Source organism: Neoarius graeffei, chromosome 25, assembly GCF_027579695.1.
Source record: "Neoarius graeffei isolate fNeoGra1 chromosome 25, fNeoGra1.pri, whole genome shotgun sequence".
Lineage (NCBI taxonomy): Eukaryota > Metazoa > Chordata > Actinopteri > Siluriformes > Ariidae > Neoarius > Neoarius graeffei.
In genome coordinates this window covers 56634630-56658724 of record NC_083593.1, presented here as the reverse complement: position 1 = coordinate 56658724, position 24095 = coordinate 56634630, and the positions used below count along the sequence as shown (strand labels likewise).

The following is a 24095-nucleotide window of genomic DNA, read 5'->3' as shown; positions in this document are numbered from 1 at the left end:
GTTCCGAACCCTGAGGGAATCTCTCTCTCTCTCTCTCGCACACACACCTGAGAGGACTCATTATTACAGCTGCAGATATCATCAGGCACAAAATGGCCACTGTATTTATATCTCACGAGAAAAAAACTTACACTGGTGCCATAAAAACACATTAAAGTGAATAAAATAATCTAAGTTATTTTAGTGACTCGCGGGCTCCGGGGTGTGGCCCTGTCTCTCTACACATCTCTATAAGGGCATTATTTAAACACCAACACCAAAAAGTGAGATCATTTGAATATGCAAATTTGGACCAGGCCCTGAACACACCCCTCATCCAATAAAAGCATGGTCATTATATTATGTCCTGAATTTGCATTAATAAAAAATTAATTCTTATGATGTAATACACACAAATGAACAAAGATCCACATCACATCCTATCAAAAGGGATGTTTAAATACAATGAGTTAAAAAAAAATTAATAAAAAAATAAATCCCAGGCACCATTTCATTAAAAGCAGTGATCATTTTTATTTCAGAGCAAAATTTGAACTGAATCACTATCTAAACATTTTTAAATAATAAACGACACACACTCTACAGATGATATCTTTCAGCTGATGGGAATTAGACCTCTTGTCAGATTTCTGCTCACGTCCCCGCCCTGGAAGCGAAAAGGTGATCAGTTTTTTTTCTATTTCAGGGTGAAAACGTAAACATAATTACTGAGGAGTTTATCCGGATATTCATAAAGAGTGAAAGCACAGCTACAGCTCAACATCACTTTACGGACTCGTGGGATTTACTGGTAGAATGGATTTAAAAAAAAAAAAAAAAGCGATCTGAATGTCACATCGTCACTGTGTAGATCACATGACCAACCGTCTCTGAGGAAGGCTGGGAAGCAGTGAACAGTGGAACCGAGGCCGAGTCTGTACTTCCAGAATGAGAATAAAGATCAGTCTGTGATCTAAAACACAAAACACCAGCAGCAGAACACACACAGGAGCACGATGGAGGGTAGAAGACATCTCACACACATCAGTGTTTCAGTTCGAGGGGAAGAAAGGAAGTGTGGAGAACTGACAAGCTACAAAAATGTACAAAACTTTAAACTATTTATTTAAAAATAAAAGAGTGAAAGAGAGAAGTGTGACACACAAATGTCTTTCTGCTGCTGGCACGACAGTTGTGGAAGTGTGTGTGTGTGTGTGTGTGTGTGTGTGGTGTGCGCGCGCGAGGAGACGGACAGCGGGTCATCTCCTGAACCTGCGGAACTGTTTGTTGTAGGGCTGCGATCTCTTGTCCTTCTTCTCAGGAGGTTTGTTGTAGAGGTACGGAGATGGTCCTGAGTATTCCTCATCCACGTTCTCCTCCATCATCTGCAGCTTCGCCTCGATTGCTTTAATCTTCGCACTCACACTTTTCACACACACACACACACACACACACACACACACACTTGGAGTTAACACACCACTGCAGCCCACATGGGATCAGCTCAGAGCTCACACCAACGGAAGGGGTTCAAGATTGTGACTGAATGAACAATAAATAAACAAACAAAAATGCTTTTTTTTTTTTAAATCACACATTCTTTTTCACTTAACACAAGCATCTAAACTCCCCCCCACACACACTTGAAGCAGGAAGGAAGGTTGTGCGATTCATGTTCATGAACATAAATACCGCAATTATTAATTACTTTATAATTAAATATTAATTGCAGCAAAAGTTTTTAAATTTTTTTCTTTGTATTTCATATTTTCCAAAAAGTGACCTCCGTTGCTCGAAAAGGAAAACAAACAGTTCACTAAAAACATAAATGCCAAATGTGATTTGTTTTCTGTCTGAAGACTTTATACCCAGAATCACTTTACAAACTCTCACAAGGAATAACACACAAATAAACATTTACTCACAGTTACAAATTCCAAAAGTATTTAATTATTTATTGCTATTGTATTGCACAGATTGTAAGATAAACTGGACGTTAGAAAGGAGATGAAGAAAAAATAAAGAGAGAGACTAAAATCCTTCACTGTTATTTACTGATATGGATTTATTTGCTTGTTTGTGTTACATACTTTCCAAAGGTTAAAAAAAAAAAAGCTCAAAACAAAGAAAAATTAAATTTACTTACTTTTGTAAAATGGGTATTTATCTATTTTGTTTGTTATTTATTACTGTGTTGAACACACTGAAATGCAACTTAGGGTGTTAGAAAGATGCTAAAACAAAAACAAGCAAACAAAAATCAATCTGACCCGTTTCTCAATGCTCATTTCGATATTTTTTGTTTGTTTGTTTGTCTGTGTGACTTGGTGTTCTATTACTTTCTAAAGCAATCTTGGGGGTCAGAAAAACTCAAAAGGAAAGGAAAAAAGAAATGTAAAATACTTTTTTTTAAATCTAGATTTATTAATTTCATTCATTTCCTTAGAAAGGTGCCCAACAAAAACATCTCTGAAACACTTTTTTTTTTTTTACACTTCATTAGAAAATAAATAAGGATTTAAAATGCAAAAATTAAAATGATTTAAGTAAATAGTTAACATTTATTTCCAGATTCTATCGGACTGTGTGTATTGTTTCTGTAGCAAACAGAAAACTGAACAGATTTACTGAATCGAGGAGAAAACACACACACACCAAATTATTTACCCCTCAAGCAACCAAACATTTTTCATCTTCAATGGTTTATAATGCGTGCACGCACTCTCTCTCTCTCACACACACGAGTAAATAACGGTGGTCAGTAATACAGGGATAATGCCGGAGTTCGAAACACCGCAGTGTCTCCACTCTGCTGTAAAGTTTTTTTGGTGAAGTGCTGAGAGTCGAGCTTCAGGAGAGAACATAAACAAAAAAAAAAAAAAAAAAAAAAACACATGCACACCTCCATCACAGAGAGAGAGAGAGAGAGAGAGAGAGAGAGGAGGGAAAAATCTAACACAATTTCACCAACCTCAGAGAGGTGGGCTGCTCTTCTGCCTCACTGCATGATGGCTCCAAGCTGGCAGGCAGGTTCTTATCCCCTCTGTAGGGCTCAAATCTCTGAAACACACACACACAAAGATCCTAATGAGAGAGAGAGAGAGAGACACACACAGACACACAGACAGACACAGACGAGTGCAGCACATCACAATACGAATCCGTGGAAGTTTTAGTTACCGGAGTGTATCCTACGGGTGGTTCTCCACTATAGTTGCAAATTGGTGTCACCTCACTTAACAAGTATTCTGAGACCAGGCCTTTAAATAAAATCAGGGTGTCTGTGTTCATATGCCTTCCTATTGATTATAAAAATTAATTGATATTAAATTTTATCCACTCAAATAGAATAGTGTTGGTAGAATTTTTTCACTGGAAGTACCCAAGGGGGTCCAAATTGCATGTCTCATACATCCCAGAAGGAAAATAAATCCTTGCTGAAAAATATTTATTGGTGTTATTTTGTGTCACCCATTTAAATATGATCAGTATTGTCCATGCAGTATGAAGAAAAGCACATTTTGAAAATATTTCCAATACTAGTCAGAAATTCTAAATTTTCCCGCCAAGAAATTGATTTTTGGTGTCCCAAGTAATTAAGTCAGTACACTAACAGTACTAACTAGAGACACCTGGGGAAAATGGACAGAACTATTCTAATGAGATGACTGCAGTGCATTATGGGAATCCCACAAGTTCAAGGGAGGGAAACACTGAATTTCATATTGTGGTAGTTTTCCAGCATTGTTCAGGTTTGTATGGCAATTTTTAACAGAATTTATAATAGCAGTCAATACACTAACACTTCTAGAATGATGTAGGCCCAGCTTTGTCATGAAAACATGTTTGTGCCATGAATGTGAGTTAGAAGACCTTTCAACTAGACTACAATGCACAGGCATCATATACACATCTGCACCCTGGTGACCAGATGATGAACTATTTGTCCATACACTAACAGTCCATACACTCACACCGGGGTCTGTTTGTGTACTTATTATTGTGTTAGTGTATTGACCAATTTGATAGGATGACAGTTTGATGTCTCTCGATCCCTTTTGTCAACCTACTAGTATATAGGCCTATACCTAGTACATGTATCCTACCAGGATATCTTTAAAGGTTTTCTGATTAGGCCTAGTCAATTTCTGAGAGGGTCCCCGTCGCCAGAAATTCCAAGAACTCTAGGCACATGATGATTCCTACATCTACAGTGGTGCTTGAAAGTTTGTGAACCCTTTAGAATTTTCTATATTTCTGCATAAATATGACCTAAAACATCATCAGATTTTCACCCAAGTCCTAAAAGTAGATAAAGAGAACCCAGTTAAACAAATGAGACAAAAATATTATACTTGGTCATTTCTTTATTGAAGAAAATGATCCAATATTACACATCTGTGAGTGGCAAAAGTATGTGAACCTCGAGGATTAGCAGTTAATTTGAAGGTGAAATTAGAATCCGGTGTTTTCAAAATCAATGGGATGACAATCAGGTGTGAGTGGGCACCCTGTTTTATTTAAAGAACAGGGATCTATCAAAGTCTGATCTTCACAACACATGTTTGTGGAAGTGTATCATGGCATGAACAAAGGAGATTTCTGAGGACCTCAGAAAAAGTGTTGTTGATACTCATCAGGCTGGAAAAGGTTACAAAACCATCTCTAAAGAGTTTGGACTCCACCAATCCACAGTCAGACAGATTGTGTACAAATGGAGGAAATTCAAGACCATTGTTACCCTCCCCAGGAGTGGTCGACCAACAAAGATCACTCCAAGAGCAAGGCGTGTAATAGTCGGCGAGGTCACAAAGGACCCCAGGGTAACTTCTAAGCAACTGAAGGCCTCTCTCACATTGGCTAATGTTAATGTTCATGAGTCCACCATCAGGAGAACACTGAACAACAATGGTGTGCATGGCAGGGTTGCAAGGAGAAAGCCACTGCTCTCCAAAAAGAACATTGCTGCTTGTCTGCAGTTTGCTAAAGATCACGAGGACAAGTCAGAAGGCTATTGGAAAAATGTTTTGTGGATGGATGAGACCAAAATAGAAATTTTTGGTCTAAATGAGAAGCATTATGTTTGGAGAAAGGAAAACACTGCACTCCAGCATAAGAACCTTATCCCATCTGTGAAACATGATGGTGGTAGTATCATGGTTTGGGCCTGTTTTGCTGCATCTGGGCCAGGACGGCTTGCCATCATTGATGGAACGATGAATTCTGAATTATACCAGTGAATTCTAAAGGAAAATATGTCAGGACATCTGTCCATGAACTGAATCTCAAGAGAAGGTGGGTCATGCAGCAAGACAATGACTCTAAGCACACAAGTCGTTCTACCAAAGAATGGTTAAAGAAGAATAAAGTGAATGTTTTGGAATGACCAAGTCAAAGTCCTGACCTTAATCCAATGGAAATGTTGTAGAAGGACCTGAAGCGAGCAGTTCATGTGAGGAAACCCACCAACATCCCAGAGTTGAAGCTGTTCTGTACGGAGGAACGGGCTAAAATTCCTCCAAGCCGGTGTGCAGGACTGATCAACAGTTACCGCAAACGTTTAGTTGCAGTTATTGCTGCACAAGGGGGTCACACCAGATACTGAAAGCAAAGGGTCACATACTTTTGCCACTCACAGATATGTAATATTGGATCATTTTCCTCAATAAATAAATGACCAAGTATAATATTTTTGTCTCATTTGTTTAACTGGGTTCTCTTTATCTACTCTTAGGACTTGTGTGAAAATCTGATGATGTTTCAGGTCATATTTATGCAGAAATATAGAAAATTCTAAAGGGTTCACAAACTTTCAAGCACCACTGTACATGGACCCAACTAGTAAAAAAAAAAAAAAAAAAAAAATCACCCAGATGTGGTGTAGTGATTGGGACATTTATCCAGCGCCTGTAGTAGTCATGAATTTGGACATTGTTTGGATTGACTAAAATGTCAAAAGCACGGGCAAAGTTAGAAAAGTGAGGAAATGTTAATTAGGCTACTTTATAATTGGTGTCATGAAATGTTGCCTTAGGTTCTTTTATGTTTTGTTCCTAATTTTGTTAACACATGGTTAATGTTGTTGCCATTTTTGAGGTTCAAAAATTAAATCTATTACTGTTCTGCTCAAATAATCAACTTCGTTGTCTTATTTTTGAACGTCAGTACACAAACATGCTGTCAGTACACAAACGCTGCACCCTTTTAATACATATATTTATTGTTCTATTGTGATAAATATACATTTTCAAATAGAATTATTTATAATAAGGCCCAGATTTGTAATTGGGGTCAATTACATTTTGATTTTGGTCAGAGATTATGGATTTATTAGGCATTTCAGAGACCTGTTGGTGTACTGACAGAGACAAGGGCAACCTTGACCTTGAAATGACCTTGACCTTTGACCTTGAATTTTGCCATATCGAGCAACAAGAAGATACTTTGATAAAACTCCAAAATTGGCTACCAGAATTCTGCCTTATGAACTTATCAGTTTGCTCAAGGTCCATTTCCCAATTTGCAACTATAGTGGAGAACCACCCCTACATGTTTCTGAAGCTCAGCCTTTTTATATTAAGACTTGAACAAAAACAAATCCATTTAAGATAAATAAGGCTAGCTGTTCAATGAGAACAAAAGTATTAGCACCCTATAAAAGGAAGAGTTAGTGTGTCTACAGTAGTTGATGTGCTGCAGTGGCTGAGCTGCATTATTGGAAGGTTTAACAAACTACACTTTCACATGCACTCCGTCACTACTCACTCTCCATTTTCAGCCTTTTATGGAGTTTTGTAGGCGTGGCTAAATTTTTAAACAACCATATTATGAACATGCTTAATAAATTTCCAGCTGACTGGCGCTCGAGTGTGAAGAAAACTTGCAAACCTTTTCTAAATATTCAGTTTGACCGAAAACATTTTTCACACAACTTTACTGAAAGACTGGAGAAGAAAAAAAAAAAAAAAAAAAAACCCCGCGCGGCTAAATCCACAGGACAAAAGAGGAGAGACGCCATGACTGCTCCTGCTCCGTGTGCTCATTCCTTACTCCAATCAGTGATGAGAAAACCTGCGGAGAACAAGCACAGGAAGTCAAATTAACCAGAACGTTACACATAAAGAGGAAATTTCACACTGCATTACAAATTCAACATGGTTCAAAATCATTAACACCTCGGTTCCAACTGGACAATTTAAGTAAAACGTGTGACACGTTCTTGTTAAATTAACTTTTTTTCCATCTTAATCTGATTCAGGGGCGGGGCCACAGTTTAGTGTCACTTGTGATGTCACAGCAGCTTTGGATCAATTGCATCTGAGATTAGAGGAGGAGTTTATCAGCAGAACCTGCACGCTAAGTTGAAGTTAGTTAGCTGATGTGCTAATGTTGAATAGATGTTGGTTGTCATGGCAACAGTAGATTGACAGGTTTGTCTGATTGATGTTAGGCACATCACTAGAAAAAAAAAACAACGTAAATTGAAGCTGAAAGTAAAATCTACTCAATTGTGAATAATTTTGCGCATTTATGTGCAGTCATCAGTTCTTGTGTGTTTAATCGAATTAAAGTCGTAGAAATGCTTTAAATCTGAAGAGTTCCTTCAGCATTAAATCATCACTGATTTATACAACCACACAAATGAATCAAACAAGTCATTCTGTGTGAAAGCATCATCCCGGGACTCACTGAGCCACTAAATAAACATGACTCCGAGACGTTTATGATTAATGAGGACTCGGATTCATGAAAAACAATAGAAATAGCAATGAGATTCTTCAGTTCAGCTTTAGGGAAATGTCCTTTAGAGCTCTTTACGAAGAAGGAGCTGGTCTCCTGCAGCTACTCGAGAAAGCGATGAGACTGCCGAAGAGCCCCATGCCCGTCCCATGTGTAAATCATTACCCAAACTAAACGGCGCATCTCTGATGGCTTCAATATGGTGCTGTACATTTTCCTGTAACATCACATCTAACATGGATGTCTAACGAGGTGATTTCAGCTCAAAAAAAAAAAAAAAACCCACACAAACACCCCACCCGATGAGAACATTCGGGCTGAACTTTAGAGAGTCAGAAGCACACTTTAAAGGAACGGCTGGAAAATAAACTATACAAGAGGTTCCTGTTCCACTGAACAGCACCGATTTATTTGCTCTCGCATGTTTGCAGAGTTCGTTTCTGGAGCTACAAAGCTAACAAGTAGCAGAAGCCAAAAATCTTTATGACTGAATTTATCCTCCATCATCATCATCTGCATTACTTCCAGATCTCTGGGTCAGTTCCAGTTTCAGACTCTAGGGGGTGTGGCTTTTGGGCATAACACCACCAATCCCCTTATTATCCTCAGAAGTGGGAAGCGTGTAACGTTTTGGTGACAAAATAGACGCTTCCATGAAAGCACGTGCCTTGGTAGCTACATAAGATTAGCGATCACAAGTTTCTGGTGTATTTACTTTCGCAAAATAGTGAACTGTATATTAGAGGTCTGCGCGGGACAGAATTTTCAGTCCCGCTCCCGCCCGCAAAGAATTATAATTTTCAGTCCCGCTCCTGCCCGCGCCTGCCATATTTTGTCCCGCTCCCGCCCGCAAATCCCGCATGATGCAGACGTTCGCGTTATTTCTCACGAAAGTTCTTGTCATTGGCTTGGGGAATTGTTGTCCTTTTAAGACAGTACATACATGGCGATTCAGGCCTGATGTACCTGATTTATGGCCGTTGTATGTCAGAACCTTTTGGCACTTATCACAACAAGCAAAGGGCAGCTGATTTCCCTCTGCGTCATACACGAGTGAGAACGACTTCCAAATGTCTGATTTCAGGACTCTTGACTTTTTAACGGTAAATGTACCTCTTTTTAAAGCAGCACTTACTTCTGAAGCACTGTGAGCTTCACTAGAGGAGCTCTGCTCTTCTGCCATGATCGGAGATCTCAAACACGGAAGAGCGGAAAGGAATCGGAAACGTACGCGAGATTAGACCACATCCACAAATTTAGGCATCTTAAAATGTTATTAATGCCAAATAAAATATCCAGCACAAATTATATATGATAGACATAAATTAATAATTTATAAATTTTATTTTAAACATGCTTTTAGTTAGCGGGACTGCAGCTTATCACCTCTCCCGTCCGCTCCCGCATTGTGCACTCCCCCTCCCGCCCGCAATGAGCTTTCAAAATTTGTCCCGCGCCGCACTGCTTTGTGTCGGGTCCCGCGGGACTCCCGCGGGAGTGCAGGGCTCTACTGTATATAACATCATAATTACCCACCAAATGGGTTGATAAACTCATTTAAAGTAGTAAAATCTTATTTTATTTCCTGTTACCGGTGCGAGTGGCCATTTAGGCATGACGTCACGCGATGTCAACTTGGGATTAAAGACCTTTCAAAATTCCTGAAATAGGAATTCCAAGCTGAAGGGGCATTTGTTTGTTTTCTAAATCAGACATTTGGAAAGTCTGAAATACACATTCAACACTGCATTTATTTAAAAAACAACAACAACAACAACAACAACAAAGGAGCGATAGGCTTTCCAAGATGGCTGCCCATAATCCCACTGGCTACATGACAGATTTTTGTCAGTCTGAAATAATAAACCATGTGTGATGGCAGATTCCAAAGAACCTGTTTATATTCATCCTAAAATGACATCCAAGTCCAGGCACGTCATTTATAGTCTGATCTAAAGTGATGCCCGACGCCGCTCTGTGCATTCGCATCATAACAAAACGTCCATCGGTTAAATCAGCAACTTCAGCATTAAAATGATGTCTGTGTTTCAGCAAAACATCATTCAAAAGGTTGTTACTGAACAGAAGACAAATGTCTTCACGCTTTCATTTCCTAATAAAGGTGCAACCCGAGCTAGAAATCAGACCATCAGTGGATTATTTAAAATAAATCCAATGCACTGAGGTCTGATCCTGAGCAGTCCTTCTTTGCCTGGTGTTTAAAAGGCAGACAGAAACGCAACAGCGAGGATGTGAGGACACCTGAACGTGCAGTTTGCAGCAGTCAGGAGTGGAGGCAGCTCAGCTTAGATCAGATCACGTCCCATCAGATCAGATCAGAATCAGCTCCTGGTTGTTGTTGTCGTCGTCGTCAACAGCTCCACTCAGAGGGCCTTGACCCCGGCCTGGTGTCCCGTTCCCCTTTGACAGGGAGCGACCGGGACAGAAAGGGATGGGGTGAAGGAGGGGGGTGTCGTTCTCGACCATACAGGATTTCCTCTCTCTCAGAGGCAGCTGCCTATTGTTCCAGCCCAGCTTCTCTGGACGAGTCCTTCAGCCATCCTCCACACTGCGTCCGTCTCACTGAGCGCCAACCGGAAAATTCCAACACGGCTTTCTGACCCGCTTCTGTTCTACCACGTGGCTTCACTCCACACGTCATGAACCTCGAGCGCGAGTCGATATCGACACCAGCTCGATTGTTTTGTTTAAAAAAATCTCCTCGTTTAAAATTAAAATGAAGAGCTTCTCTTTAAAACTCGGTTCTCAAACAAAAACTTACTGTAAATCGAAATAAAGCTCAAATAAAAAAGTTCCAATTTCCAGACATGTGAAATATTTCCACTTGGATGATCTGAGTAACTCCCAGCCTTGGTTTTTGTTGATATTAATCCATGTGGCTCCTGTTGGTCCCGAGTGACCCGTTTTAACCTGCTTTATATTTATTCACTTTTTTTTGCAATTCTGATATTTCGGGCTACAGGATCAGATCGAATTTGTTTCCCCCCCCCCCGAGATCCAATCCAGTTATCAGATGGTCCACTAATGGGTTTGGACTCACCTTTACCTGTGCGTGGGCCCAACGCACCACCAGCTTCTTGGACAGTGCCAGTTTTCCATTGAGACACTGGATGGCCCGTTCAGCCTCCTGAGCAGACGGAAAGATTGCGGTTACAAAGCGAAAATCACAGCATTCCGTAAAGTACTGAAAGCATTCCTAAATCCTTCAACCAATAATCAAACAATAATCCAACACATCATATGCACATTCTGCACTCAGTTAGTGAACCTGATCCTTTAGAAGTGTTACAGCTCTTATATTTAACAGTTATTCCCCGAAATCGAGTCGTACATGAGCTGATAGCCGACGAGGCGCGTAGCACCGAGTTGTCTATAATCCACGTACGACGAGATTGAGTGGAATAACTGTTATTCTATTCATATTGACTGGATTTTGAGAAACAGAGCATTTTTATTTTTTGCAAATTCAATAAATAAAAACTTCATACAAAATGTCCGACAAAATCATTTCCACTTAGAATGTAAACAAACCGGTAAAATGACAGGAGCAATTTGTGAAAAACGCGATAATAATAATTCTTGAAAAATAAAAAAATAAAGATACGTTCTTACCATCAAATACTTTTATTCCATATTTTGTTGCTTTGTTTTGTATTTTTGTGGTTTTGTTTTCAAGTAGAGTTTTTATTTCGTCCTCGGTTGGTTCAGCAACACGCTCCACAGTTTTGTTTTTCTCTACTCACAGTATATGAGCTGATAGCCTAGTAGTAGAGTAGCCAATCAGAGTGCGCGATTGCTCATATCCAGTGAATGCAGATAGAATAATTAATCCTACAGGTTTACACTAAACATCTGGATTAGTTGAGTAAGAGGAACCTCTTTGGTGTGGAAGTTGACGAAGCAGTATCCTCTCGGCTGACCCTCCAGCGGTCCGGATTTGTGGAACAGGAAATCAAACTGCTTCACTTTTCCAAATTTCTCCAGGAGCTTCACCAGGTGATACCTGTATTTTTAAAAATGACAATTTCACCATGAAATCCACAAACAAGGCCTGGAATAAAAACCATTCCATGTTAGAGTAAAATCATCAATAACAACATGGTGGTGTGAGATGGAATGGAGTTACTGATACCATCCTGACATTGATCGTTTTCCTTTAACAGCACATCCTGAAGTGTTTTATTCCTCTTCTACAACAGCAACATGCCAACAATTACAGTTTTTACCTATTAATGGATGACATGTCATACTTTAAAAAAAAAAAATCTGTTTATCTTCACATTTAATGGAATGTCATGGAACAGGTAGTTCTTGTTCTGACATGTTACAGCAGCTATAACTGTTCGTTCCCTCACCAGCCTCTTTTTCCTCTTTTGGAGTTAATAAGACAAAACACGCATCTTTTCATGTTCCCAAGAAAGCACAAAATTAACGCGTGGTCACTGGAGACTCCTTCCATAAACGTTAAATAAATCTGAACACATTCCTCCTTCAAGAAAATTTCACCACCTGCACTGCTTTCAGAGCTGCGGTTATAGAAAATTAATCAACACCAATCACAATCCAGGATTCCACACCACCGAACGAGTGTTTGTTAACCCCGTGAATGGCTCTGTTTACGCATTTGTGAGTGCTTGCATGTGAAAAGAGCGATAAACCCCATGTGATGACATCATGCTCCCCCACAGATGGGCTTGATTCGAATGACAGGTCACTTTACACCTTTTTAGCTGCCGTAAATCTTTTATTCACACAATACAGAGGATACAGCGAGAGGACAATGAAAACATCAAACAGAGGAAGTCTGAATTCCCTCCAGAGCTCAATTCAGAGCAAAACAGCTACGACTGTGAGCAGATCCAAACCCCAAGAACACCGACAGCCAATCAGGGAACAGAAAAAACATCAAGGTCCCGCCCCTGGGGCCCGTTTCTGTCATGAACGAGGGCAATAGATTAGAGTCACTTCAACAATCCTTAAAGCCATTAACACCAGGAATGACTTCTCCATGCCCGAGCTGTGAGCTGTACACCACCCGAGGATGTGTGACTTTCCTCACACACTGCCAAGAAAGAACAGAACAACAGCCGCAGCGGATTTCACCTTCGTACATCTGGACTGCACTCCGCGGCGATCGGGAACTCTGATGCTGAAGCGCTGTGACTCGGCCAAACAATACCCAATAACATTAAAGTACAATCACTCTGGAAAAATTTAACTAACTAACTAAATAAATAAATAAATACAAATCCCATCCCAAAAAAAAAAATTCTCCACATTTGTTCCACTTTCATTATATTTGATCTGTGAAAGACAAAAATAAACTTAAATTTTATCCATCGCTTCCTATTTATTTCTGGAGCTTTCTTATTCTTAATGGTTCCATGTAGAACCCTATCGGTTCCCTGTCAGAATCCCTTTTCAGAACCCTCTTAGGAGACGACAAAGAACCTTTTTTATAGGTTTCAGATATCAGGAAGAAAATAACGAGTATTTATTCTATCCGCATTCACTGGATATGAACAATCGTGTGCTCCGATTGGCTACTCTACTACTAGGATATCAGCTCATATACCATGAATAGAGATAAACAAAATGGCGGAGTGTGTTGCTAAACCAACTGAGGACGAAATAAAAACTCTACCTGAGAACAAAAAACAAACAAACAAACAAACAAACAAAAAAAAACCCACAACAAAATATGGAATAAAAGTATTTGATGGCAAGAACGCATTTTTTTTTTCCTGAGAATAATTATTCTTCTCGCATTTTTCCCAAATTGCTCCTGTCATTTCGCTGGTTTGTTTGCATTCTAAGCAGAAATTATTTTGTCGGATGTTTTGCATAAAGTTTTTAATTTATTGAATTTGCAAAAAATAACAAAAATGCTCCGTTTTTCAAAATCCAGTGAATGTGGATACAAAAAAAAAAAAAGTTATTCCACTCAATCTCATCGTACGACTTGATCTCGTGGAAAAACTGTTATATAGTTTCACAGTTCATACAAACACTGTTAGAAATAAAAAGGTTCTTCAAGTGGATAACTGAAAAAAGTTCCACTTGGAGCCTTCACTGATCAGTAAACACTTTGCTCTGGAGTTCCTCAGAAGGACGAACTGAAGAACCGTATTATTTAAGACATACATTTCATGTCACAGGGCGGCACGGTGGTGTAGTGGTTAGCGCTGTCGCCTCACAGCAAGAAGGTCCGGGTTCGAGCCCCGGGGCCGGCGAGGGCCTTTCTGTGTGGAGTTTGCATGTTCTCCCCGTGTCCGCGTGGGTTTCCTCCGGGTGCTCCGGTTTCCCCCACAGTCCAAAGACATGCAGGTTAGGTTAACTGGTGACTCTAAATTGAGCGTAGGTGTGAATGTGAGTGTGAATGGTTGTCTGTGTCTATGTGTCAGCCCTGTGATGACCTGGCGACTTGTCCAGGGTGTACCCCGCCTTTCGCCCGTAGTCAGCTGGGATAGGATCCAGCTCGCCTGCGACCCTGTAGAACAGGATAAAGCGGCTACAGATAATGAGATGAGATGAGATTTCATGTCACAGTAAAACAAAATACAATTTATATGACAAAATAAAAATGTTGCATGTTTGCTGATGATAAAATCAGTTTAAGGGAAACAGATAGAATTCCATGTGCTATTAAAACAAAGGATGTGGAACAAGTCAGTTATTATTATTATTATTATTATTATTATTAGGTACAAAATCAATTAAACTTTTTCCTTCACTGTAATGAATCAGTCATGTATCCAAGCATGTAAACATTTCACTTATATATATATATATATATAAATATTTAAAAAAAACAAAACAAAAACAGTTTAACACTTTTTAAAAGTGAAGAGTGTGTGTTAAATTATTACAAACACAACATCAACACCCACCACTTGTTGTGGCTTGTTGTATCCTGGTTATTTCTGTGTAAACAATTGGAGCCGTCTGGGAACGGCGGGTCTCAGGGCCGAGCCGCAGTCCTGACTGGGGGTCTGCGTTATTGTTGTGGTCTGCTCAGGGGTTATTTTTAATCCTAGGCCAGAATCGGGGTCCTGGCCACTTTCTTAATGTCTTCCCCTCCTCTCCCAGGAGCTTTAACCTCGAGGAGCGTTTCGCACTTTCCCAGACTCCACCCACTCGACCCTGGCCACCAGATCTTCCTGATTGAGAAAGGGATCGAGGCGTGATGCACGGGGGACGACCCGCGGCTTTTAGCAGACCACAATGCACCTCTCGAGGGGGCAATAAACAGAGCAGTGGGGAGGAAAAAGGAGCAGGGTCTGGATTCAGCACAAACCAGAGCACACAGAGAGAGAGAGAGAGAGAGAGAGAGAGAGAGAGAGAGAGAGAGATTGGTGGAAGCCAATGGAAGGAGAGCACTGCTTTTAATTTTCTCCACCCACTGAGGTTTCAGGGGATCTGAGCACCAAAAGCAGGAAGATGTAAACGGAAAAATCAGAAAACAACACGGCAGTGTTTTCCACTTCAACAACAGGCGCATTATACAGAAACACCCGTGTGTGCTGTGAGGACCTGAGCACATGGCAGGAGGATTAGTGCACACTACAGAGTGTAAACACCACAAACCACCTGCTCGGGTCGACACCTCTGGCTTCTACTCCATCTGATCAGAATCAGGACCAAATTTACAACAGTTATGTGTAATTTATATCTCACACATGTTTTACTGGGAAATACACCACTTGTATTTTTCATCTGAGCTCCATCCGGGACATGGAGAACCAAAACCGGGACATAAAAAACTCTGCCTGTCACTCGTGAGGAAATCAATGGATTGTTTTGATAAATTTGGGGACTTTTTGTTTGTGAATGTGTCGATATACAGTGTCTTGCAAAAGTATTGATCCCCCTTGGTGTTTGTCCTGTTTTGTTGCATTACAAGCTGAAATTAAAATGGAATTTTGGGGGGTTAGCACCATTTGATTTACACAACATGCCGACCACTTTAAAGGGGCACTTTTTTTTTTATTGTGATAAATAATAATTAAGATGAAAAAACAGAAATCTGGAGTGTGCATAATTATTCATCCCCTTTCATATGAAACCCCTAAATAAGAGCTGCTCCAACCAATTCACTGTAAGTCACATAATTAGTTGATTAAGCTCCACCTGTGTGTAATCAGTGTCACATGATCTGTCACATGATGTCTGTATAAATCACCCTGTTCTGGAAGGACCCTGACTCTGCAACACTACTCAGCAATCAACATGAAAACCAAGGAGCCTCCAAACAGGTCAGAGACAAAGTTGTGGAGAAGTATAGATCAGGGTTGGGTTATAAAAAATATCCCCAACTTTGAATATCCCACAGAGCTCCATTAAATCCATTATAGCAAAATGGAAAGAATATTACACCATGACAAACCTGAGAAGAGAAGGCCCCGCCCACCAAAACCCACAGACCAGGCAAGGAGGGCATTAATCAGAGATGCAACAAAGACACCAAAGAGAACACTGAAGGAGCTGCAAAGATCCACAGCGGAGATGGGAGTGTTTGTCCATAGGACCACTTTAAAGTTCCAGGCAACGGTTTTAATTTTATGCACATTTGAAACTTTTATGTTAAAGAAGAGAAGAGAAGAGGCGGAGCGAGAGGGTCGGCTTTTTCCCGAAAAAGAAGAAGCGGAGCGAGAGGGTTGGCTTTTTCCGAAAAAGGAGAAGAGGCGGAGCGAGAGGGTTAGCTTTTACCAAAAAAGAAGAGGCGGAGCAAGAGGGTTGGCTTTTTCCGAAAAAGGAGAAGAGGCGGAGCAAGTGGGTTGGCTTTTTCCGGAAGAGGATTAGAGGCGGAGAAAGTGGATTGTGTGCGTGAAACAAAATCAAGCAGTCAAAGAAGAAATGGAGCGGCAACGCTCAAGCAAAAAGGAGAAGATTGGAAGTAAACATTTTTACTTTTACTTGCAATTGACGAGTCAAGAATCCTGAGGGATCCTGTACAATCGTTGTGGAAATGAGACAAAGGGATATTTCCTCGCTTAGAGTCGGCTATAAATAGTACAATGCCACGGATGGCAGGCTAATGTGGCCTACCGGCGCGCTGTCCAGTAATCGTTCCCTATATCCACTAGGGAGGGCGGTTTAATTATTCTTCAAAAGGGCTCTTATTTAGTATTACGACAAAAGTAGGAATTTATCATAACTACCAGGATAAATCGTTTGGGCGCGAGTCTTGTTGAGGTCTGGGGTCGCCGCGATCAGAGTTGGTCAAGTCGCTGTCCGATTTCGAGGCCGCACGGTCAAACCAGTGAGCCACATTCACTGATTGCTTCGCAACGGCCATAGGTTCATACATGTATGGTTTCACCTCTTGATATTCAATTTGGAGAGTTCCTACTTCAAATTACTATCGCTTTCAGACATTTTACGCAACCTCTCACGACCAAAGTCCGTACACGTGTGCTCGGTTCGCAGGTAAACACAGAGCTGCTCCCGGTCTGTTTGGCTTAAATGACATCACGACGACGGTCCCCTGGCGGTGAAAGTGCGCATCAGTGAGATGTAAACAAACTTCCGGAAATTGGGCAAAACAGTATATTTTAACCGTTTTATTCAATTTTAGGTGCAAATTAGACACCAGGATGATCGAATTCGCTTTTTGGGACATTCTTCTAGACAATAGTTGATATTCTATGTTTCACCTCCGACCCTTGCCTATGACCTTTAAGCCATACACTCCATAGAGTGGGGCTTTATGGAAGAGTGGCCAGAAAAAAAAAAAGTCTTCGCTTTTATTTAAAAAAAAAAAAATTCACGTTTGGAGTTTGCCCAACAGCATGTGGCAGACTCCCCAAACACATGGACAAAGAGTCTCTGGTCAAATGAGACTAAAATTGATCTCTTTGGCCATCATGGGAAATGCCATGTGTGGTGCAAACCCAACACCCTGAGAACACCATTCCTACAGTGAAGCATGGTGGTGGCAGCATCATGCTGTGGGGATGTTTTTCATCTGCAGGGACAGGAAAGCTGGTCAGGACTGAAGGAAAGATGGATGGCACTAAATACAGGACAATTCTGGAGGAAAACCTGTTTGAGTCAGCCAGAGGTTTGAGACTGGGTTGCAGGTTCATGATCTACCAGGACAATGACCCGAAGCATACTGCTAAAGCTACACTGGAGTGGTTTGAAGGGAAACATTTAAGTGTCTTGGAATGGCCTAGTCAAAGCCCAGACCTCAATCCAATTGAGAGTCTGTGGCATAACTTGAAGATTGCTGTACACCAACACAACCCATCTAACTTGAAGGAGTTGGAGCAGTTTTGCCTTGAGGAATGGGCAAAAATCCCAGTGGCTAGATGTGCTAAGCTAATAGAGACACACCCCAAGAGACTTGTAGCTGTAATTGCAGTAAAAGGTGGCTCTACAAAGTATTGACTTTTTTTTTGGGGGGGGGGGAACTTATGCACACTCCATATTTCTGTTTTTTCATCTTATTGTTTGTGTCACAATTAAAAAAAAAAAAGTGCCCCTTTAAAGTGGTCAGCATGTTGTGTAAATCAAATGGTGCTAACCCTCCAAAAATCCATTTTAATTTCAGCTTGTAATGCAACAAAAAGGACAAACATCAAGGGGGATGAATACTTTTGCAAGACACTGTAATAAGAAAATCACACGTTTGCTTGGAGATATGAAGTTTATCCTCTCGTGTTGAAAAACTCACATTTTTCATATGAAATCCATCACGGATCTGAGCGACCTATTTAAATAATATTGGCTGGTGTTGAGTGGTCTATCAGATATATTCCATTCAGTGAGCATGATACTGAACGAGTCGAAGACAAGCACCTGAATGGAATATATCTGATAAACCACGAACAAAAAAAAAAAAAAACCCCAGACATCATTATTATTCAGACACATTCCTTTTGGGTGTTCAACACATCTTTCTCTTTCAAAATTCTCTACTTAATGAAGCAAACCTGGTGGCCATGTTTGTTTACAAATTGTCACAGTCGCTTGCTAGCGTAGAAGTTTTACGTCTCTGACGTGTGACGTCATGTTGTCGTGACAACCGTGCAATATCGTAAACCATATTCAACGCTCATTCTCCATTGGGTAGAGTGACATAATACATGTAGGATAAGCGATATGCTAACAATATTGCATGCTATCAAACCAAATGAATGAAACCCGCTAGAAGGGAAAAGAACACATTTTTATTCCATGGGAAAAGTGTCCTGTATGGATAATAATTCCCAATATTTCACTCCGATGAGGTCACTCACAGCATTTTCCTGCTGACTAGATGCGCGTTATCAAAATAGCAAACCAGTTCAAAATTAAAATTCTTTTGATTAACTTGCAGTTTTTTTTGTGGATGTGTCCATATAATATAAAGAACATTACACAGTGGAGTGAAGATATGAAGTTTATATTCTTGTGTTGAAAAATATACACTCACTACTCAAAGATAAACTTCCTCAAAAGCATCAGTTCAAATCGCATCACCGTTACGCCTCTGATCACAATAACTGAAACGATTTGTAACTTTAATCGAACCGCCCACTGATCACGTCCCATGTCTGGTTTAGAGGATTTGATTAATCTAGAATTGTTCCGAGGATCAGGATTTGAAGGCCGAAATTGCTTCAGTGCAGTTGGATGATGAAGATGATGGCTGTGGGATTTGAGGCGACATCATTTCATCACCATGACAACAACCCAAAAACAGCAATAAAGCTCAACTCAACTAGTTCTAGTGAAAACACTTATTGCATATTTGCGATCAGAAATGCGTTTTCTTCGATTTATTTCATCAACTCGAATCATCATTCACCTCCTAGGGCTTAGCGGTCGCATGCGTGGACAGCACTTTTTAGAAATTCGGAACAAGAATCCACATATGTGGACATACTTTTTCTATAAAAGTACATCTTATCAAAAGATGATGCTTAGTTTTTATTCTAATCAGGTTCTAATAAGCCCAAATAGCAAAGAGAAATAAAAAATGCATGTAAAAAAACAGCTTGGGCCTTAGGAGGTTAATTTGCATCGTGTTTTTTTTGACTGTCACATGAGAGACTGTTACCAGCCCGGTTCTGTAGAAGACCAGCGCAGCAGGTTTGAAAGATCACGACAAAAGTTGAAACCAAGTTACTTGCTGACTGAGGAAGAATCAACACTTTCACTGGCAGTGAGCTGAACAGGAGCGCCGGTACGAGCACAAAGCTTCTGAAAATGGTTTAACGAGCGAATAATATTTATAAAAAAGATATTTGTGCTGTGATAGGATCCGACTTTAGACATTTCAACCCGGTCAATGCAGGTTATTATTTCTGCGCTGTTCATGAATACGACTGCCACAAGCAGTGAGGGTTTGAGACTGAAGCCTGGAGCCAGAGTGGGAGAGACGATACTGAAGGAACTGATGGATTTCCTCAGACTCCACTGAATCCTCAGGGCAGCGAGGTCACAGCTTCAGGGTCAAATACAAACAGAACTCAGGGTGGAGACTTTACTCACTCTGAACCGCAGGAGATACAATGGAGCACAGAACACAGAGAGAGAGAGAGAGAGAGCACTGAAGTGGAAAGTGCGTGAACAGGCCGTTCAGTGCAAGTGTTTTCAGCAGTGTGGCTCGTCACTCTGCCCTGACCTTTGACCTTCTATATCACAGCAATGTTGCTCCGACACACGTGCGCACACAGTCCCTAAAGCACAGAACTCCACTTCGACCCGCTGCTTGCCCCAGCGCTGTGAGAGTGGAATTATACATCTATAAAGATGTTCCGTCAACTCTGATTGGCTGAGCTGCACTCGAGACTAAGGGTCATAAAATCTTCAACACACACACACACACACCTGACACATCAAAATAATCCAACTGTGCATTAATGCATTACAATTAAATAAATACAGCAGCAATCTGGTATCCATCCGACACCAAACAGCAGATCAGATATCAAACAAAACCCATCCTGGACATCAGATCCAGAAAAGGAATCAATCTTGGGAACTGGGAATGTTTACATTCATATCAAGAAACTTGACTGTTCTTTCTTTTGTTAGAACAGAAATTATTATTATTATAATATTTACACTTTATTTATAAATCCAAGTAATCTTGTGTTTAAAAAACGTATCAAGTTTTTTAACAATTAACATTTTACTTTTTAAAGAAAATCCATCAGCTGAAACTCAAAGTTTCGATTCTGGAAAAGAAAACACCTTCTGGTTCCGTCTCTACAGTTTACCCATCGTTCTGTCCATGGAGAACCCTCATCTTCGTCTGCTGCGTTGCTTAGCAACCAGAGCTTGCTGTGATCAGACTACATCGTGTGGCAAAAGAGATTATTAATACATTTAATTCATTATGGAACCCTGGCTGGATTTTATCAGCATATTTTGGTCCACGTTTTTAATCAGATGTGTGTTACAGTGACTCACACAAGGCGAGGGGGTATTATTAACACACACCGTTACATTTTTATCTGTATACTCCGCTTGTTCTTGGGGCTTTTTTTAAATTCTATTTTATGTTGTACAGTGTGTCTTTTTTTTCCCCACATGTCTGATAACTTGCTGCTGCAACAAAACAATTCCCAGCTTGGGATCAATAAAGTAAATCAAACCAATCAATCAATCTCTCTAAAACAAGAAAAAAAAAAAAAAAAAGTCTGATAATACTTTTATTTAACATCTAGAAAAATGAAAATATTTTTATTTTATAGAAATATTTCAAAATAACTCTACGAAGGAAAAAGCTGGAGAAAATTCAAGATTTTTTCCTTCCCAGCACACCTTACAATTAAAGCTTGTAACAATTACCAAAAGAAAAAAAAACCTCATTATTTAAAAAAAAAAAAAAAATCACAATACTTGAAATATCACGCAGAAAGCGTACTGTGGCACAATTTATCACAATATTACACCATCTCACACACATACCACTGATCTTATATTCAATTCAGTTTTATTTTTCTTCTAATGTAGAACATCTGATTCTGCTCAAATATCTGCACTGCTACAGCAAAATATTCACAAATATTTTATCACTAAACCTGTTGTCCAGATGTGAAATCCATTTTAGCGTCACATTTATTACTCCTCAGTGTATCAGTGAATACATACACACTTTTGATGGGTTTTTATTTTTTAAAGTCTTTAGTGGACCGGTTTCCTTTCACAAGATTAGTACGGTATCTTCTCTCAGGCTCGGCCCATCATCCTGACGCAAACACACACGAGCTACAAGATTTGGAAACTTGAAGGAAGGAACAAAAAACGAGTGCATTAGCCGAGCGCTGACGTCACACTGCTGGATTTTCACAGTGAAGTGGACCCTGCTACAACAAACACTGCCGGCACGTGAGCTAATTAATCTTCGCTGAACACCAGCCCGTGGGCATCGAACTGGCTGGGTTCACTCGAGCAGGTTAGTTAAGAGAAACAGCAGATGGAGGAGTCGGAGGGGGAAGGAAACGCCTGTCTAGACACCAGCCTGAGAGAGCTGTACATTTTCCAGCAGCGCTCGTGCTTGCGCGCTCTCTCTCTCAGTTGACAGAGTAAACATGCCAGGTGAGTAGGAAATGACGGCCAAGCAAACAAGCAGGTCTCCACGGCTCTTTTCTCACACACCCCGTGGTCATCTGCTCATTCTCCAACCTTACACACACACACGGCTAATCCATCATCCAAACAGGTCGAGACCGCTCCTTGGCCTTCAGGTACTCACTCTGTGATTTTGGGGTCGATGTTGCCGATCCACAGGCGGTGGCCTTCCTGCGACGAGCTGCTCGAAAGGATGGAGGCGTTCTCCACCGTCTCCACAGCCGACTGCATTGGACTCCTAAAGACAAACGAGTTGGACGTTACATGAGGAATAAAACACCGTGTGCTGTGCTGTCATAGTAAAATAATCAATCATGAGGTGATATGATGAAGCTGTTACTGTTGCCATGACAACGTTGACCATTTTCCTATATTAACAGCAGAACATGGAGAGTTGTATTCCTCTTACACCATTTTACAATTTTGTAAATTTTGGCATCGTACTTTATAGCTACGTTTAAAGTTGGGGAGCATCCAGGAAACCAGTCAGTTCCTGAACTCACTTGAGCAGCTTTAAACGATCGATCCCTCACCAGCCTCTCGTTTTCTCTCTCAGAAATGAGGAACTGCACCATGTAAACTTCTCTGTCTTGAATGTCTGTAAACGTAAAGTTACAGCTTTACCTTTGTTACAAAGCACCGATACTGGAGACTCCTTCCATCAAATAAAAATCTCATTACTTTAAGAAAACTTCACATCTTTTTCTGCTGATCATGCGCTGTACAAGTCCCTGCGAATGAGCTGTCACCATAGAAACGATAACATTGATATAAATCTGCACTATTCTCAGAGAAGCTGCGAGAGAAAACTAATCAACACCTCCTGACCAATCCGGATCCAGAATCCAACAGCACTCTGAGATGCACGTTGTTTACCTGTTCACAGCAGCCACAGTGTTTTCTGATCCTTCCATCATTTGGTTTCAAACATATTTTAGGTGGATATGACAAGAAAAAGTGAAAATATCCGATCTGTCTTTTCTCTAAAGCCAGCATGGTCCAATCTCACTTCTTTCCAGAGATCTGAATCAGATCCGTTAGTTCAGATCAGTAGAGGTGTGGTTCGATTCAGTACACCACAACCCCAAATAAACCTCCCTCTCCTCATTCATTCATTCATTCATTCATTCATTCTTTATCTCAATTATAACCTCAGAAGCTTCTAGAAATAAGATTTATACTGGAATGTTTGGATTTTTATTTCGTAATGAGAATAAAACCCAGGACTAATTAATGTTCTTATCCTAATATTATAATATAAAGTACACTAATGTTTAGAATAAATGAATTATAAATCAATTTCCACACGTTTTACACTCATTCCCATCCTTCATTGTTTAGTAAACGGCTGCTAACGTTTCCATGACAACCTCTAATATAAAACAATACAAATCATACACATATTAGAACACAACTAATCTAGTTACTTAGAATCGCGAACATTTCGTGCTTTCAACCTAACTGCTACTTAATATCAGATGATAAACAGCTTAATAAAACACTTAAACAACTGATAAATAATGTTATACTACACTAAGATGTTTATTTCTCATACTGAGCTAGTTAGCTCGCTAACGCTAGCTAAATTAGCGTCGCGTTTTTCTATAAATAATTCGTTATTCACTTACCGTACTGCTAAAGCTCGCAATAAAAGCAAGAAACAGAGTCGCGATGATTAGAAATGATTTAAAAACACACCATGACGTTAACTATATCACTAATTTTCTTTCTGGCAGCTGCTATTTAGCTTCTGTGCTAACAATTCGAACTAGCAAGACGTCAAGAAA

The 24095-nt window shown here is 40.2% G+C and overlaps 1 protein-coding gene across 2 annotated transcripts; it reads right to left on the bottom strand.

Moving 5' to 3' along the window:
• Nucleotides 1-488: 488 nt before the first annotated feature.
• Nucleotides 489-24093, bottom strand: rbm18 (RNA binding motif protein 18). 2 transcript variants are annotated; one of them, XM_060908872.1, is made up of 7 exons: nucleotides 23937-24093; nucleotides 22812-22906; nucleotides 22433-22546; nucleotides 11617-11743; nucleotides 10787-10867; nucleotides 2951-3039; nucleotides 489-1404 (listed from the first exon to the last, which is right to left on the bottom strand). In XM_060908872.1, exons 3-7 carry the CDS (start codon nucleotides 22537-22539, stop codon nucleotides 1239-1241), a joined length of 570 nt encoding a protein of 189 aa, XP_060764855.1. In that variant the 5' UTR covers nucleotides 22540-22546; nucleotides 22812-22906; nucleotides 23937-24093; the 3' UTR covers nucleotides 489-1238. The 2 variants fall into 2 exon arrangements, with proteins under 2 accessions (XP_060764855.1, XP_060764854.1); XM_060908871.1 differs by lacking the exon at nucleotides 22812-22906.
• Nucleotides 24094-24095: the final 2 nt, after the last annotated feature.

Excerpts from the sequence above, each read along its gene's own strand:
- rbm18 (XM_060908872.1), bottom strand. The coding sequence starts at position 22,539 with ATGCAGTCGGCTGTGGAGACGGTGGAGAACGCCTCCATCCTTTCGAGC. Across the intron at positions 11,744-22,432 it reads ATCGACCCCAAAATCACAGA|GTATCACCTGGTGAAGCTCC; the intron begins GTGAGTACCTGA and ends TTAAAAATACAG. Across the intron at positions 3,040-10,786 it reads TGCGTTGGGCCCACGCACAG|AGATTTGAGCCCTACAGAGG; the intron begins GTAAAGGTGAGT and ends TGTGTGTTTCAG.